Genomic DNA, 18690 nt, shown 5'->3' on the forward strand with positions numbered 1-18690 from the left:
AAAGGAGGATATAAGATGAACATCAACAAAAGCAAAACGAGTATAATGGAATGTAGTCGAATTAAGTCGGGTGATGTTGAGGGAATTAGATTAGTAAATGAGACACTTAAAGTAGTAAAGGAGTTTTGCTATTTGGGGAGCAAAATAACTGATGATGGTCGAAGCAGGATATAAAATGTAGACTGGCAATGGCAAGGAAAGCGTTTCTGGAGAAGAGAAATTTGTTAACATCGAGTATAGATTTAAGTGTCAGGAAGTCATTCCTGAAAGTATTTGTGTGGAGTGTAGCCATGTATGGAAGTGAAACATGGACGATAAATAGTTTGGACAAGAAGAGAATAGAAGCTTTCGAAATGTGGTGCTACAGAATAATGCTGAAGATTAGATGGGTAGATCACATGAGGAGGTATTGAATAGAATTGGGGAGAAGACAAGTTTGTGGCACAACTTGACAAGAAGAAGGGACCGGTTGGTAGGACATGTTCTGAGGCATCAAGGGGTCACAAATTTAGCATTGGAGGGCAGCGTGGAGGGTATAAATCGCAGAGGGAGACGAAGAGATGAATACACTAAGCAGATTCAGAAGGATGTAGGTTGCAGAAGGTACTGGGAGATGAAGGAGCTTGCACAGGATAGAGTAGCATGGAGAGCTGCATCAAAGCAGTCTCAGGACTGAAGACCACAACAACAACAACACGCGAAAGATTGGGAATAAATAACTGGCAAGAGGCAGCACAAGACAGTAGCATCTGGAGGAATCGAGTGAGATCGGCACGGCTGCTTCGAGTCCATTAGACGCCTACTACTGCTGTATGATTCCCTTTCAGAGGTGGAATGCGCCGCGGTCGCTGTTTTCACCGCAGCTGCAAAGGTCAGCCGCAGGCCTTGAACCCCGCACGCCGGCAGCCGCCGCCTCACGTGTCCGACCTCTCCCCCCCCCCCTCCTCCTTTCCCTTCTATATATTTGATTCGTCACGCCGGACCCGCACACCTGCTGGAATTCATGTTTTTCGTCTCCTGCGACGCACTTACGATTTGCAGTCCCACATGAAACAGTCTTCGAGCTTCACCAAAACAAGAATTACGTCACGAATTATTCAGACAGCAATGGAAAAACTTGTACAGGTCGACCTCGGGGCAGATCTGTTTCGGTCTCGCTCTGTTCCCAAATACGGGTTGCATTTCATGTCCTCGGATTCATAACTCCAGTCTGCTTTCTGTACAAACTGCAGATAACCTTTCGCTCCCTCTCTTTTATCCCTGTTGTCTTTAAAATTTCCAAGAAAATGGTTAAAATGTCTCTAAACAGTATGAGACAACATCTGATGTCATCAGTCCCATGGACTTAGAACTACTTAAACCTAAGTAACCTAAGCCACCTAAGGAAATCACACATCTATGCCCGAGGCAGGATTCGAACCCGCGACCGCAGCAGAAAATTTCCAAGACTGCATTCCGGTCTACATCATAACAATAGTTCTACAAATTTACAGAAAGCTACACTAGTGGCCATTAAAATTTCTGCACCACGAAGATGACGTGCTACAGACGCGAAATTTAACCGACAGGAAGAAGATGCTGTGATATGCAAATGATTAGCTTTTCAGAGCACTCAAACAAGGCTGAAGCCGGTGGCGACACCTACAACGTGAGGAAAGTTTCCAACCGATTTCTTATATACAAGCAGCAGTTGACCGACGTTGCCTGGTGAAACGTTGTTGTGATGCCTCGTGTAAGGAGGAGAAATGCGTACCATCACGTTTCCGACTTTGATAAAGCTCGGACTGTAGCCTATCGCGATTGCGGTTTCTCGTATCGCGACATTGCTGCTCGCGTTGCTCGAGATCCAATGAGTGTTAGCAGAATATGGAATCGGTGGTTCAGGAGGGTAATACGGAACGCCGTGCTGGATCCCAACGGCCTGGTATCACTAGCAGTCGAGATGACAGGCATCTCTAAACACATGGCTGTAACGGATCGTCCCTGAGTCAACAGCCGGGGACGTTTGCAAGACGACAACCATCTGCACGAACAGTTGGACGAGGTTTGCAGCAGCATGGACTATCAGCTCGGAGACCGTGGCTGCGGTTACTCTTGACGCTGCATCACAGACAGGAGCGCCTGCGATGGTGTACTCGACGACGAACCTGGGTGTACGAATGGCAAAACGTCATTTTCTCGGATGAATCCAGGTTATGTTTACAGCATCACGATGGTCGCACCCGTGTGTGGCGATATTGCGGTGAACGCACATTGGAAGCGTGTATTCGTCGTCGCCATACTGTCGTATTACCTGGCGTTATGGTATGGGTTGTCATAGGTTACACGTCTCGCTCACCTCTTGTTCGCATTGACGGCACTTTGAACAGTGGACGTTACATTTCACATGTGTTATGACCCGTGGCTCTACCCTTCATTCGACCCCTGCAAAACCCTACATTTCAGCACGATAATGCAGGACCGCACGTTGCAGGTCCTGTAAGGGCCATTCTGGATCCAGAAAATGTTCGACTGCTGCCCTGGCCCGCACATTCTCCAGATCCCTCACCAACTGAAAACGTCTGGTCAATGGTGGCCGAGCAACTGGCTTGTCTCAATACGCCAGTCACTACTCTTGCTGAACTGTGGTATGTTGTTGAAGCTGCATGGGCAGCTGTACCTGTACACGCCATTCGAGCCCTGTTTCACTCAATGCCCAGGCGTATCAAGGACGTTATTACTGCCAAAGGTGTTTGTTCTGGGTACTCATATGTCAGGATCTATGCACCCAAATTGCATGAAAATGTAATCATGTGTCACTTCTAGTATAATATATTTTTCCAATGAACACCCATTTATCATCTGCATTTCTTCTTGGTGTAGCAATTTTAATGGCCAGTAGTGTATAGTCGTTGGTTTACCATTATTTAACCAATTTTCTGAGATAAGTCATAGGGTCAGTATTCTCTGTGACCAAATCTGATCTCCCCTGACTCGGCGTCTGCCTGTTTTCCCCATCTTCTCCAAATAATTCATGTCACCGTTTCGCAACTATTACTTACCTAACTTACAACTTACGGTTTAGTACGTTTCGCGCCTGACTAATTTCAAATTGAAATTCTTAAGCTCTTCTTGGCGTTTCAGGGTATTTTGCCTGTCTCATATACTAGTATCTCGCAGACAATGTGGAGAAATTTTGTCGCAGATGGGTCTCCCATGGACCACAGTAATTCTGAGTGAACGTCATATACGAGGTGCATTCAAGTTCTAAGAGTCCAATTTTTTTTCTCCGGACTGGAAAGAGATAGAAACATGCGCATTGTTTTAAAATGAGGCCGCGTTCATTGTCAATACGTCCCAGAGATGGCAGCACTGTACGGCAGATGGAATTTTACCGCCAGCGGCGAGAAGAGAACTGTTTTAAATACTTAAAATGGCGACGTTTTCCTTACTTGAACAACGTGCAATCAACCGTTTTCTGAATTTGCGTGGTATGAAACCAATTGAAATTCATCGACAGTTGAAGGAGACATGTGGTGATGGAGTTATGGATGTGTCGAAAGTGCGTTCGTGGGTGCGACAGTTTAATGAAGGCAGAACATCATGTGACCACAAACCGAAACACCCTCGGGCTCGCACAAGCCGGTCTGACGACATGATCGAGAAAGTGGAGAGAATTGTTTTGGGGGATCGCCGAATGACTGTTGAACAGGTCGCCTCCAGAGTTGGCACTTCTGTGGGTTCTGTGCACACAATCCTGCACGACGACCTGAAAATGCGAAAAGTGTCATCCAGGTGGGTGCCACGAATGCTGACAGACGACCACACAGCTGCCCGTGTGGCGTGTTGCCGAGCAATGTTGACGCGCAACGACAGCACGAATGGGACTTTCTTTTCGTCGGCTGTGACAATGGATGAGACGTGGATGCCATTTTTCAATCCAGGAACAAAGCGCCAGTCAGCTCAATGGAAGCACACAGATTCACCGCCACCAAAAAAATTTCGGGTAACCGCCAGTGCTGAAAAAATGATGGTGTCCATGTTATGGGACAGCGAGGGCGTAATCCTTACCCATTGCGTTCCAAAGGGCACTACGGCAACAGGTGCATCCTACGAAAATGTTTTGAAGAACAAATTCCTTCCTGGACTGCAACAAAAACATCCGGGAAGGGCTGCGCGTGTGCTGTTTCACCGAGACAACACACTCGCACATCGAGCTTACGTTACGCAACAGTTTCTTCGTGATAACAACTTTGAAGTGATTCCTCGTGCTCCCTACTCACCTGACCTGGCTCCTACTGACTTTTGGCTTTTTCCAACAATGAAAGACACTCTCCGTGGCCGCACATTCACCAGCCGTGCTGCTATTGCCTCAGCGATTTTCCAGACTCCTAAAGAAGCCTTCGCCGCTGCCATGGAATCATGGCGTCAGCGTTGTGAAAAATGTGTACGTCTGCAGGGCGATTACGTCAAGAAGTAACGCCAGTTTCATCTATTTCGGGTGTGTAGTTATTAGAAAAAAATCGGAGGCCTTAGAACTTGAATGCACCTCGTACTGCAGGTGCCTTGTTTCGACTTATGCCTGTCAAAGCTCACTCACATTTTTACCGCTGTATCATATCCCCTGTGCTATCTTCATCTACTTTCCCTGTCTTCAGTTCTGTTTCTCTTGCACACACCTATACATCTCCCACTTTTAAGCTTTCACTTCATTCATCAGTAGCCAACTGGTTTGGCATCTGAACTTTTAGTATCCACACAGCTGCTTTTCTTCACTCAGAGGGTCTGTTTCAATTTCCTAAAGTTGGTACCTATCTTTCCTCTAGTTGTACATGCTTCTCTAAATTTGCATTCGTCCTCTAACTAGTCCTACTTAGCCTGTCTCATGTTTTGTCCTCCTTTTCGCCTGCTTCTTCTGGATAATTTTTATTTTTTTCTGCTTTCGTCAGTCAAACGGGATGCATCTTATGGTATTTTCTGTTGGACTTTGTCTTTTTTACTTTTTTGTTCCTCTGCTGCCTTCGGTATTTAGTGCGTCATAGCTAACTCTACGTCTTCTATTATATCCCTCTCCCCTGTTTGTGAAACATTGCCTAATGCTCCCTCTGCAACTCTCAACACCCTTTGACCTCTTCAGTGTGTCCACGTCCCATCACATTAATTTTGTATCTTAGTACCATTTTTTTAGTTTTAATCTGACAGAAGCCAATAAAATAAGAAGACTGTTGTCTTCTGTCCTGGAAATGTTTTACAGCTTAAAACCTTGCTTAATAAACGTCTGTCTTTCCATTACACAATCAATTTGAAACCTTCCTGTGCCTTCAGCCACGTATTACACTCTATGTATTGTTCTGCCAGGCGCCTTCCTCTTTCATTCGTTTCCCTTGACCCCACCTTCTCCAACTATTTGCTTTTCTTTTCTTACTTTTGCTTCTCTCTACCGTTGTAAGGATAACGTTTGCTTTCGATTATTTTCTACTTAATTAACGAAATAGTTGTTATTATTATTATTATTGTATGAGCCCATCAGAATCATGCGAGGTGCAATTACTCAATGTCGCCTTTGATGGTTGGCCTTCCTTTGTGCCCAAAATTTCTTCATCCTTTCAGAATGAAATCTCTTCTTTCATCAGACCATGGTGTTCCAGTCCGTTTTCTAATTTCCCTCTGACCAACTTTCCAATCAAATATCTTTTGTCTGTATGTTCTTCTGTCTGTAACGTCTGCCTGAGTTATACTGGTTACTTTAAGATCCTCCTTAATCGCAGGCGATCCATTTAATTGGCTCAGTTTTGTCCTTACTTCGGTTTTCGTATAATTGTAATATTTGTTTTGTCAACCCAGTGGGTGCTATTCTTTTAATGCACGCATAAAATTTAAGTCTTCGTTCACTCGTGTGACCATGTATGTCCGTGTATTCTTCTATTTACTTATTACTTCTCAGCTTATAAGTTTCTCCATCGGTAATTTTTGGGCCGAATATTTCTTCCGAATTTGTTCAATATGCCTCTTTCTCTTTAAAATTAAAATTCTTGCTCCGTAAAGACATTCAGATTGGATTATGGTACTTTAATTCCTAAGTTTACTGAATTAACAAAGTGAGTTTTTACTATAAATATTTTGTGTTAATCGGAATGCAGTTGCCATTTTTTGATAGCGAACTTCGTTTGTAGCTTTTTCCAGACCGTTTTCATGTATGATTTCTCCCAAGTATCTAAATGGAGAAACCCTTTTTATTTTTGCATATTTTGTGTTCAAAAACTTCGGTGTCCGTTTGTTGCATGTTATATTTTCCTTCTTTTCGAATGATATTAGTGGTACTACTTTTTCCGCAACTTCTTTGAGAATTTCAATTTGTTTTTGAGCTGTGGTAATATCCCTAGTTAAAATTTCCTGATCGCCTGCAAATGTTAGCCATCTACTCTAATATTACAATATTACTTCTATCTTACTTGATTGATTGGTCTATATTTTGACTCGACTTTTGCTTTCGGCATTCTGTAATTACCTTTTCCAAAACACAGTTAAACAGTGATGGAGAGAGTCCATCTCCCTGTCTAACACCAGTCTTTATATAAACTGCTTCATAAATTTCTCCCATGAATTTAACTTTAGAGCTAATGTCGGTTAACATTTCCCTAATCAGTGTTAGAGTTCTATTATTTAACCCTTTTTTCTTTGAAATCTGGGAAAGAGATTCACGACCAACTGAGCCGTACACCTTTATAAAATCCGCAAATATATACTCAATGTCGCTACTAGAAATCCTTTGGTACCTGAGGATGAAGCTTAAATTAAGAACTTGTTCTGGACAGGCTCTATTTGGTATCCACCAATTTTAGATACTTACTGTTCTTGGGCTCGGTCACGTAAACATTTCAAGATAATTTTGTATGTGACGGGGAGAAGAGAGATTCCTCGGTAATTACTGACTTCAGTTCTATCCTCTTTTTCATGCAATGGATGGATGAATTAGGGCAATTTTCCATTCTTCAAGAATTTTTTCAGTTTGCCAGATATGTCCTGTTAGTTGAGTGATCTCTTTTATGTTGTTAGGGCCAGTTGATTTTATTAGTTCTGCAATTATACCCTCTTCTCCTGATGCTTTATTGTTTTTATGTCTCTTCATTTGTCTAGTTATTTCGTCAGGTTGTGCAGAGTTAGGGTTCGTGTTATGTTTCCTGTGGTTCAGGGCAGTTAACAGTTTTTCAAAATAATTAGCAAGTACCTTACAATTTTCCTGGTTTTTAAGAGTCAAACTGCCATTTTCATTTTTGAAGCAAAGACTTTGATGTTGGTAACCGGTTGGTTTTGTTTTGAATGTTTTATAAAAGTTTCTTGGATTGTTATTTTGGAAGTCTTTCTCAATTTGTAAAAGTTGGGCATTTTCGTAGTTTCTTTTAATCTGTCGGATTAATTTAAATGTTTCTTTTCTTATATTTAGAACGGTGTTGTACGTATTTCCAGTTTTGTTACTATTCCAATCTTTGAATGCCTCACGCCTAGACTTAACTGCTATTTCACAATCCGCTTTCCACCAAGGGTGTTTTTGTTACTTTCGAAGCGCGGCCAAATTTGTGCTGTTTCGATGAACTTTTTTTTTTAAGATTTGCCACTTGTTGGATTGTTTTTTGTCAAGTTCGCTTGTTAGAGTAGGGGTTATTTTAGCAGTGTCAAATTTTCAGATAACATTTTTGTTTTGAAGAGTTTTTGAGGTTGAAGTTTTATTTTTATTCGCGTAACATAACGGTCAGAATTAAACTTGTCATATTTTTCCGTCCCATGCTTTAGTAAGTTACCAAGAGACAATATTGATCGTGAAATATGTAGAAACAGACGAATCACACTACTTTCGAATATGTCACTATTCGCACATTATTCTGCTGAAAGCAATAGAATACAAACACACTTCGTGCATAAGACGCACATGTTTCTATTGACCGGTATTATTATCATAGACACTTTCCTTGACACATAATTTTTTTTTTTTTAGATGGAGTCCGAAGAGTCACCCTTTCTTACACTTCGCTCGACTTTCTAATACACGAATATTTTTCTAAATGTAATTACTTTTGCTTCAAAAAAGAATGTGTCGGATATCCTTGCCGCTTTTGGCTCAGATTTGGCAACAATTGTGTAATTGTTTCCTCCTGTGTTGGTAAACAGTTTTATTGCTTTTGCCGATTTATTATCACGTCAGTAAGGTTTTCCTTTAGGCTACAATTGTGGTGGCTTATTTGATACGTTAAGTAATGCAGACATTATATTCCATATAGGTTTCCAGCGTCCAGCATTCACTGATTTGGCTGAAAGTGTAGCGAAAAAAACTCGGCATTGTTGTAAAAGGTTAGGTCTTCTGGTGTTTACTAGCAACTTTCTGTTACTAAACGAAAACGGCGCTGTTGAGTAAATGTCTGTACGTTACAATAATATAGTAAATACAGTATCCTGTAATATACACTGTGTGATCAAAAGTATCCGGACACCCCCAAAAACATACGTTTTTTATATTAGGTGCATTGTGCTGCCACCTACTGCCAGGTACTCCATACCAGCGACCTCAGTAGTCATTAGACATCGTGTGAGAGCAGAATGGGGCACTCCGCAGAACTCACGGACTTGGACCGTGGTCAGGTGGTTGGGTGTCACTTGTGTCATACGTCTGTACGCGAGATTTCCACACTCCTAAACATCACTAGGTCCACTGTTTCCCAGGTGATAGTCAAGTGGAAACGTGAAAGGCCATATACAAAACAAAAGCGTACAGGCCGGCCTCTGTTGACTGACAGAGACCACCGACAGTCGAAGAGGGTCGTGATGTGTAATAGACAGACATCTATCCAGGCCATCACACAGGAATTCCAAACTGCATCAGGATCCACTGCAAGTACTATGAAAGTTAGGCGGGAATATGAGAAAACTTGGATTTAAGGATCGAGCGACTGCTTATAAGCCACACATCACGCCGGTAAATGCCAAACGACGCCTCGCTTGGGGTAAGTGCGTAAACACTGGACGATTGAACAGTGGAGAAACGTTGTGCGGAGTGACAAATCACGGTACACAATGTGTCGGTCCGGTGGCAGGTTATGGCGAATGGCCAGTAAACGTCATGTGCCAGCGTGTGTAGTGCCGACAGTGAAATTCGGAGGCGATGGTGTTACGGTGTGATCGTGTTTTTCATGGAGGGGGCTTGCACCCCTTGTTGTTTTGGGTGGCACTATCACATCACAGTCATACGTTGATGTTTTAAGCACCTTCTGATTTCCCACTGCTAAGGGCAATTCGGGGATGACGACTGCAGCTTTCAGCACAATTGAGCACCTGTTCATAACGCAAGGTCTGTGGCGGAGTGGTTACACGACAGTAACATCCTTGTAATGGACTGGCCTGCATAGAGTCCTGACCTGAATCCTACAACACACCTTTGGGATGTTTTGGAACGCCGACTTTGTGCCAGGCCTCACCGACCGACATCGATACCTCTCCTCAGTGCGGCACTCCGTGAAGGATGGGCTGCCATTCCCCAACAAACCTTCCAGCACCTGATTGAACGGATGCCTAGGAGAGTGGAAGCTGTCAAGGCTAAGGGTGGGCCAGCACAATACTGACTCCAGCTTTACCGAAGGGGGGCGCCACGAACTTGTAAGTCGTTTACAGCCAGGAGTCCGCATACTTTTGATCACATAGTGTGTCGTATGTCCCTGGGTCCTTAGGGAACTTAACAACCATAATATGTCGATTTTATGGCACTACATACACTCCCTATCGTAAAAACTATGTCACAAATCAATAGCCGCGCGGGATTAGCCGATCGGTCTGAGGCGCTAAAGTCATGTACTGTGCGGCTGATCCAGGCGGAGGTTCGAGTCCTCCCTCGGGAATGGGTGTGTGTGTTTGTCCTTAGGATAATTTAGGTTAAGTAGTGTGTAAGCTTAGGGACTGATGACCTTAGCAATCAAGTCCCATAAGATTTCACACAATTTTGAACATTTTTTGAACAAATCAATACAAATCGTTGAGTAGAAAAGTATTCATTGCTCAAAAACGTGTAATCTGAATAATTGCTGCAGCCCACCCACGGTCACCCTGCAGACATCTACTTAAGGATCTAGGGATCCTCACAGTATATATATTCACTTATGAAATTTGTTGTTAATAATCCTACCCAGTTCAAAAGTAATAGCAGTGTGCATAGCTATAACACCAGGAGAAAGGATGATCTTCACTATGCAGGGTTAAATCTGACTTTGGCACAGAGAGGGGTAAATTATGCTGCCACAAAAGTCTTTGGCCACCTACCAAACAGCATCAAAAGCCTGACAGATAGTCAACCAACATTTAAAAATAAATTAAAAGAATTTCTAGATGACAATTCCTTCTACTCACTGGCTGAATTTTTAGATATAAAGTAAGGGATGGGAAGGAAAAAAAACTAGCTTAAACATTAGTGTCATGCAATATTTTGTGTAATGTAATATCTTGTACAGACATCTTTTATTAACATGACACGTTCCACATCATTGCGAAGTGTCGTATTCATGATCTATGGAACAAGTATTGACCTAATCTAATCTCTAATCTACTGCATTCGTCAGATATCGAATTCGGAAGTGTAGCTCGCTGGCCGCTTGGGGCTCTGCTGTCGCTGGGGGTAACAAAAGCGAAACGGAGTACCGCGCTCACTGGGGGCCTCGCAGCTTGCAGCGAAACCAAATGGAGCAAAAAACGTAGCAAAATCGACTGGCGCAGTAATTTTCCCCCCACTCGACGAATAGAATCTTTGGCGATCACGCGAGTGGGATGACAAACGACCGCACTGAGTGGATCCTGTGTTTGAGAAGCTACGAGCCGGCCGGGGCGGCCGAACGGTTCTAGGCGGTACAGTGGGGAACCGAGCGACCGCTACGGTCGCAGGTTGGAATCCTGCCTCGGGCATGGATGTGTGTAATGTCCTTAGGTTACCAGAATGAGATTTTCACTCTGCAGTGGAGTGTGCGCTGATATGAAACTTCCTGACAGATTAAAACTGTGTGTCCGACCGAGACTCGAACTCGGGACCTTTGCCTTTCGCGGGCAAGTGCTCTACCAACTGAGCTACCGAAGCACGACTCACGTCGGGTACTCACAGCTTTACTTCTGCCAGTACCTCGTCTCCTACCTTCCAAACTTTACAGAAGCTCTCCTGCGAACCTTGCAGAACTAGCACTCCTGAAAGAAAGGATATTGCGGAGACATGTCTTAGCCACAGCCTGGGGGAGGTTTCCAGAATGAGATTTTCACTCTGCAGCGAAGTGTGCGCTGATATGAAACTTGCTGGCAGATTAAAACTGTGTGCCCGACCGAGACTCGAACTCGGGACCTTTGCTTTCGCGGGCAAGTGCTCTACCAACTGAGCTACCGAAGCACGACTCACACCCGGTACTCACAGCTTTACTTCTGCCAGTACCTCGTCTCCTACTTTCCAAACTTTACAGAAGCTCTCCTGCAGACCATGCTGAACTAGCACTCCTGAAAGGAAGTATATTGCGGAGACATGGCTTAGCCACAGCCTGGGGGAGGTTTCCAGAATGAGATTTTCACTCTGCAGCGGAGTTTGGAAGGTAGGAGACGAGATACTGGCAGAAGTAAAGCTGTGAGTACCGGACGTGTGCTTAGGTAGCTCAGATGGTACAGCACTTGCCCGCGAAAGGCAAAGGTCCCGAGTTCGAGTCTCGGTCGGGCACACAGTTTTAATCTGCCAGTAACTTTCATATTGGCGCACAGTCCGCTGCAGAGTGAAAATCTCATGCTGGAAACCTCCCCCAGGCTGTGGCTAAGCCATGTCTCCGCTATATCCTTTCTTTCAGGAGTGCTAGTTCTGCAAGGTTCGCAGAAGAGCTTCCGTAAAGTTTGGAAGGTAGGAGACGAGGTACTGGCAGAAGTAAAGCTGTGAGTACCGCGCGTGAGTCGTGCTTCGGTAGCTCAGATGGTAGAGCACTTGCCCGCGAAAGGCAAAGGTCCCAAGTTCGAGTCTCGGTCGGGCACACAGTTTTAATCTGCCAGGAAGTTTCGTCCTTAGGTTAGCTCTCCATGCTACCCTGTCCTGTGCAAGCGTCTTCACCTCCGAGTAACTGCTGCAAGTTACATCCCTCTGAATCTCCTTACTGTATTCATCTCTTGGTCTCCCTCTGTGGTTTTCACCGTCCAAGCTTGTCTCCAGTACTAAATTGGTGTTCCCTTGACGTTTAGCCGGCCAAAGTGGCCAAGCGGTTCTAGGCGCTACAGTCTGGAACCGCGCGACCGCTAGGTCACAGGTTCGAATCCTGCCTCGGGCATGGATGTGTGTGAGGTCCTTAGGTTGGTTAGGTTTAAGTAGTTCTAAGTTCTACGGGACTGATGAACTCAGATGTTAAGTCCCATAGTGCTCAGAGCCATTTGAACCATTTTTGAAGCTACGAATGCGAACACTGTAGTAGAGCCGCGATGCTTCAGTACACGGGATCTCCTGAAGGCCGTGTGACCGCTGACCTTCCAAACCGACTGCCAAGACGCCACCTGACATTCAGCACTTGCGATTTTCCTCGAGTTACACGAGAAATGACGTCAATCCACCCTTTTTTTTTTCTTTTCTGTTTTTTTCTCGACTTCGAAGCTCATTTATGCTGATGGCTTTTGCATATTTAAGAAAACGAGCAAAGCCGTCCATAGTAACAGCTTCGCCTGTTTAATTTTTCGTTGTGTCTCTCGGCGATTACGGAGCATCATTTACGGCAAATGGCTTGCCCGTTTAACAAAATGAGCGGAACCGTCGGTAATAACAACTTACTTGACTTCACTTTTCGCAGCGCCATAATGAACCGGAGCTAGGAGGAAACTTAGCAGCTGTGACCGGCAAACAAACTTAGTCCGTACCTTTCTTATTTCTTCATTAATTTCTTTTTTTTTATCTCTTACTCTCTCAACTCTGCCGCTTGCGGTGTTTCGCAACAGTCTCAACCTTGTTGCAACGATTTGACGGCTCCCTAACCAGTTGTCGAAATTACAACGCCGCGATTGCCGCACGCGGAACCTGGCACTTTATTCAAAGAGATTGTTGTTGTACGTAAAGTGTGTTAGCGGCGAGACACAATCGATGCCTTCTCTACGCGACAGCAATGGAAATAGTATCGATGACAGTGCTGCCAAAGCAGAGTTACTAAACACAGCCTTCCGAAATTCAATCACCAAATAGGACGAAGTAAATATTCCAGAATTGGAATCAACAAGAGCTGCCAACGCGAGTAAGTTAGAAGTAAATATCCTTGGAGTAGCGAAGCAACTTAAATCACTAAATAAATGCAAATCTTCCGGCCCAGACTGTACACCACCTTCCTTTCAGAGTATGATGATGCAATAGCTCCATACTTGAAGAGTCACGTACAACCGCTCGCTCGATGAAAGATCCGTATTCAAAGACTGGAAAGTTGCACGGTTCACAGCAACATTGAAAAAAGTAGTAGGAATAAGGCACTAAATTACAGGCGCATATCATTAAAGCCGATATGCAGCAGGATTTTGAAACATATATTGTGTTCGAATATCATGAATTACCTCGAGGAGAAAAGTCTATTGCCACACAGTCAACACAGATTTAGAAAAAAATAGTTATTGTGAAACACAGCTACATGTAAACACACAAAACTCCTGAGTGCTATTGATAAGGAATTACAAATTGATTGGGTATTTCTAGATTGCCAGAAAGCTTTTGACATTGTGGCACACCAGCGGTAGTGAAATTGCGTGCTTATGGAATATCGTCTCAGTTATGTGACTGGATTTGTAATTTCATGTCATAGAGGTCACAGTTCGTAGTAAATGGCGGAACTTCATCGAGTAACACTGAAGTGATTTTCGCTTTCCCCGAGGTTCTGTTATAAGCTCTCTGCTGCTCCTTGTCTATGTAAACGATTTAGGAGACAATCTGAGCAGGCGTCTTAGGTTGTTAGCACGTGATGCTGTCTTTCATAGTCTAGTAAAATCATCAGAACATCAAAATAAATTGGAAAACGATTTAGAAAAGATATATGTATGGTGCTAAAATTGGCAACTGACAATAAATGAAAAGTGTGATATCTTAAACATGAGCGCTAAAAGGACTCCGTTAATCATCGATTACACGATAGATCAGTCAAATGTAAAGGTCATAAATTCGACTAAATGTCTGGGAATAACAGTTGCAAACAACTTGAACTGAAAAGAACAGCCGGCCGCTGTGACCGAGCGGTTCTAGGCGCTTCAGTATGGAACCACGTGACTGCTACAGTGGCAGGTTCGAATCCTGCCCCGGGCATGAATGTGTGTGATGTCCTTAGCTTAGTTAGGTTTAAGTAGTTCTAAGTTATAGGGGACTGATGACCTCAGCAGTAAAGTCCCATAGTGCTCAGAGCCATTTGAACCATTTTTGAAAAGAACACGTAGAAAATTTAATGAGGCAGGCGAACCAAAGAGAGCGTTTTATTGGCAGAAAATGTAACAGATCTATTAAAGAGACTGCCTACACTACGCTTGTTTCGCGGTCTAGGATGCTCACCAGGTAGGATCGAGAAAGTTCAGAGAAGGGTAGCAGGTTTAGTATTGTCGCGAAATAGGGCAGATAGTGCCACAGGCATGATACGTGAACTGGAGAGGCAATAATTAAAACAAAGACGTTTTTCGTTGCAACGGGATCTTGTCATGAAATTTCAAACACAAATTTTCTCCTCCGATTGCGAAAACATTCTGTTCGCACCTACCTACACAGGGAGAAATGATCATCCGATAAAATAAGAGAAATCAGGGCACGCACAAAAAAATTTAAGTGCTCGTTCTTCCCGCGCGCCGATTTTTTCGATGTCCCACCTGATGCGTATCCCACACCGCACAGCAGTACTCCAGAATAGGGCGGACAAGCGTGGTGTAAGCAGTCTCTTTAGTAGACCTGTTGCTCCTTCTAAGTGTTCTGCCAATGAATCGCAGTGTTTGATTTGCTCTACCCACAACATTATCTATGTGTTCGCTCCAGTTTAGGTTATTGGTAATTGTAGTCGCTAAGTATTTAGTTGAATTTGTAGCCTTCAGGTTTGCGTGACTTATCGCATAATCGAAATTTAGCGTATTTCTTTTAGTACTCGTGTGAATAACTTCACACTTTTCTCTATTCGGGGTCAGTTGCAATTTTTCGCACCATACAGATATCCTACCTAAATCATTTTTCAACTCGTTTTGGTCCTCTGATGACTTTACGAGACGGTAAATGACAGCATCGTCTACAAACAGTCTAAGACGGCTACTCAGATTGTCTCCTGTGTCATTAATATAGATCAGGAACAATAGAGGGCCTATAACACTTCGTTGGGGAACGGCGGATATTACGTCTTTTTTACTCGATGACTTTCCGTCTATTACTACGGACTGTAGCCTTTCTGACAGGAAATCACGAATCCAGTCGCACAACTGAGGCGATATTCCATAGGCACCCAGTTTGATTAGAAGACGATTGTGAAGAACGGTGTCGAAAGCCTTCTGGAAATCTAAAAATATTGAATCAATTTGACATCCCTTTCGATAGCACCCATTACTTCGTGAGTATAAAGAGCCTAGTTGTGTTTCGCAAGAACGATTTTTTCTGAATCCGTGCTATGTGTCAATAAATCGTTTTTTTTTTTTTTTTTTTTCGAGGAACTTCATGATCGAATACGGTATATGTTCCAAAAACCTACTGCAAATCGATGTTAGTGACATGGACCTAACATTCAGCGGATTACTCCTACTTCCCTTTTTGGGTATTGGTGTGACTTCAGCAATTTTCCAGTCTTTAGGTACGGATCTTTCTGAGAGCGAGCGGTTGTATATAATTGCTACATGTGAAATGTTTTGAATGTCATGTTTCTTCTATTCAATGTGCTGTAATACAATAATCTTTCTTGCTAAAAATAAGTACCACATTTGAAGATGATCATCACCGTAATGAGCATTTACGATTCATTGTTACTTTTATATCCAAATCTATGCCATAGCACCTGATCGGCACGAGTGGCGAATGCTTAAATTTCGAAAAAACAGTGAAACCTATTTGTTTTATTTCTAACTGAGAAGCGAAACACCAGTTGCGTCATAGCTATAGCTTTAAAAATGCTCTCACAATGAAAAAAATTCATAAAACATTCACCTCCTTTTTTCGCTCACTTAGGGGTTGAGTTTTGCTGTTTGGGAAGCAAAATAACTGATGATGGTCGAAGTGGAGATGATATAAAATGTAGACTGGCAATGGCAAGGAAAGCCTTTCTGAAGAAGACAAATTTGTTAACATCGCGTATAGATTACATGTCAGGAAGTCCTTTTTGAAAGTATTTTGATGGAATGTAGCCATGTATAGAACTCAAACATGGACGATAAATAGTTTAGACAAGAAGAGAATAAAAGCTTTTGAAATGTGGTGCTGCAGAAGAATGCTGAAATTAGATGGGTAGATCATGCAACTAAAGAGGAGGTACTGAACAGAATTGAGGAGAAGGTTCAAAAATGGTTCAAATGGCTCTGAGCACTGTGGAACTTAACTTCTGAGGTCATCTGTCCCCTAGAAATACTTAAACCTAACTAACATAAGGACATCACACACATCCACGGCCGAGGCAGGATTCGAACCTGCGACTGTAGCGCCTAGAACCGCTCGGCCACCCCGGCCGGCTAAACGTCAAGGGAACACCAATTTAGTACTGGAGACAAGCTTGGACGGTGAAAACCACAGAGGGAGACCAAGAGATGAATAGAGTAAGGAGATTCAGAGGGATGTAACTTGCAGCAGTTACTCGGAGGTGAAGACGCTCGCACAGGGCAGGTAGCATGGAGAGCCGCGTGTAACGGGTGTGGACTGAAGACCACAACAACAAAAGGTATTGATGCGTATTTTTCGTTTCTAAAATGCAAGCAAATACACAATTTCAAAGATTTATCTTGGAAAATGCTTGCTAATTGAAAAATTTTAATAATAGTTTTCATCCGCTACTTCGCCCCCATACGGGTTCATATCCAAAAATATTGAAAGAAGCATTTCTTTTATTTCTAACGAAGAAGCCCATGGAAATGCTTTCATTATACAATATTTCATAAAACACCCGCCGGCCGCGGTGGTCTCGCGGTTCTAGGCGCGCAGTCCGGAACCGTGCGACTGCTACGGTCGTAGGTTCGAATTCTGCCTCGGGCATGGATGTGTGTGATGTCCTTAGGTTAGTTAGGTTTAAGTAGTTCTAAGTTATAGGGGACTAATGACCACAGCAGTTGAGTCCCGTAGTGGTCAGAGCCATTTGAACCATAAAACACCCACTTAGGGATTGAGTTTCGAAAAACACTGAAATACGCATTCTTTATTCCTTACCAAGTCAAATATCAGTGTTTTATAAATCTAGCTTTAAAAATACTTTCATAGCGCTTTTTTTAAACTTTAACCCACTATTTCACCCTCGCAGTGATTAAATTTATAAAAATGCTGAAACACGCATTGCTTTATTTCCGACCAAGAAACCAAATTTTCGTAGGTTTAACATCAAAGTTGCCTCTATGGCGATTTGTTTTCAGGAAATTATTCAGACTCTATTTCAACCCCCTTAGGGGTGGAGTTTCGAAAAATCATTTCTCAAACGACGCCCACATTATCAACACCATATGCTAATTTCAAGTTTCTATCCTTATTTGTTTGGGCTGGGCAAAAATGAGTCGGGACACTGCCTTTTATATATAGAGACTACAGCTCTTTTCTTATCACTCCCACAGGGTAGCGAAGAAAAACTAATTACAACACTCACAGAGGCGTTTAAGCATTCATTCTTCGCGGCATTCGTAGGTGAATGGAGGGGGAGAATGCTGTAACTGCTACAGTGGGATATACCCTCCGCTTGCACTTCGCATTGGTTTGCAGAGTATGTCTATAGATGTAGATGAAGTAGAGAAATCACAGGGAACGGAAGAATACTCACTTTACAACGGTCTGCATCCTGTTGTTAGACATCGTCGTCGGAGAAATAAAGATCGAAGCTCTTCCGAGCTCCGAGTAATTGTAATTACGGAAATGTTCCACTTTCCGCGTATTATTTCAGTTCGTCAGCGTGGACTATATTGCCGACGAGTTCCGGGTTCACAAGCTCGAAAGTCAGTTACAGAACGCGCGAAGCAGCAACAAACGATTCGTACTGTCGCCGTCAAAGCACTTCGATACGACTGCCAGAGACGTGTCTACGCGTCAACAGAGACGATATACAACGCCCGCCGCCTGTTGCTTCAGCCGGCGTCTGTCCAACACTGAGGCGAAAAGGCGCCGCCAGGCAGTTCTCTGGACGGAAGCAGACAACCAGCAGCGGCGCGGCAAAGAGAGGGGGCGGAGGGGAAGTGCTGCCGGTTTAGCGTCTTTCTCGGCATAATTCACCGCCGTGTTTGCGGTAGGAAATAATTCATCCGTGCAGGCTGGACTTACAGCTTATTTGTTTCTCGTGGCTAATACCTTCCGTAATATTAAGTCTACAATACATTTCTATTTGTATCTAAATTACTTCTACATCTACATACATACTCCGCAATCCACCATACGGTGCGCGGCGGAGGGTACCTCGTACCACAAATAGCATCTTCTCTCCCTGTTCCAGTCCCAAACAGAACTAGGGAAAAATGACTGCCTATATGCCTCTGTACGAGCCCTAATCTCTCTTATCTTATCTTTCT

General features: G+C 43.4%; 1 protein-coding gene and 1 non-coding gene across 3 annotated transcripts in view; both read right to left on the reverse strand.

Annotated features, from left to right (window-relative positions):
* Window positions 1-18287, reverse strand: part of LOC126294960 (neprilysin-2-like) — a 385930-nt gene extending 367643 nt beyond the window's left edge. For both annotated transcript variants that reach the window (XM_049987185.1, XM_049987183.1), the window contains exon 1: window positions 17952-18287. In XM_049987185.1, the coding sequence (XP_049843142.1) occupies window positions 17952-17983 (32 nt within the window). In that variant the 5' untranslated portion in view covers window positions 17984-18287. The remainder of the gene's footprint in view (window positions 1-17951) is intronic.
* On the reverse strand, window positions 11012-11086 carry Trnas-cga (transfer RNA serine (anticodon CGA)). The gene has a single exon. It is a non-coding gene; the product is annotated as a tRNA-Ser (tRNA).
* Window positions 18288-18690: the final 403 nt, after the last annotated feature.

The sequence above is a fragment of the Schistocerca gregaria genome, chromosome 11 (assembly GCF_023897955.1).
Source record: "Schistocerca gregaria isolate iqSchGreg1 chromosome 11, iqSchGreg1.2, whole genome shotgun sequence".
Taxonomy (NCBI): Eukaryota; Metazoa; Arthropoda; class Insecta; order Orthoptera; family Acrididae; genus Schistocerca; species Schistocerca gregaria.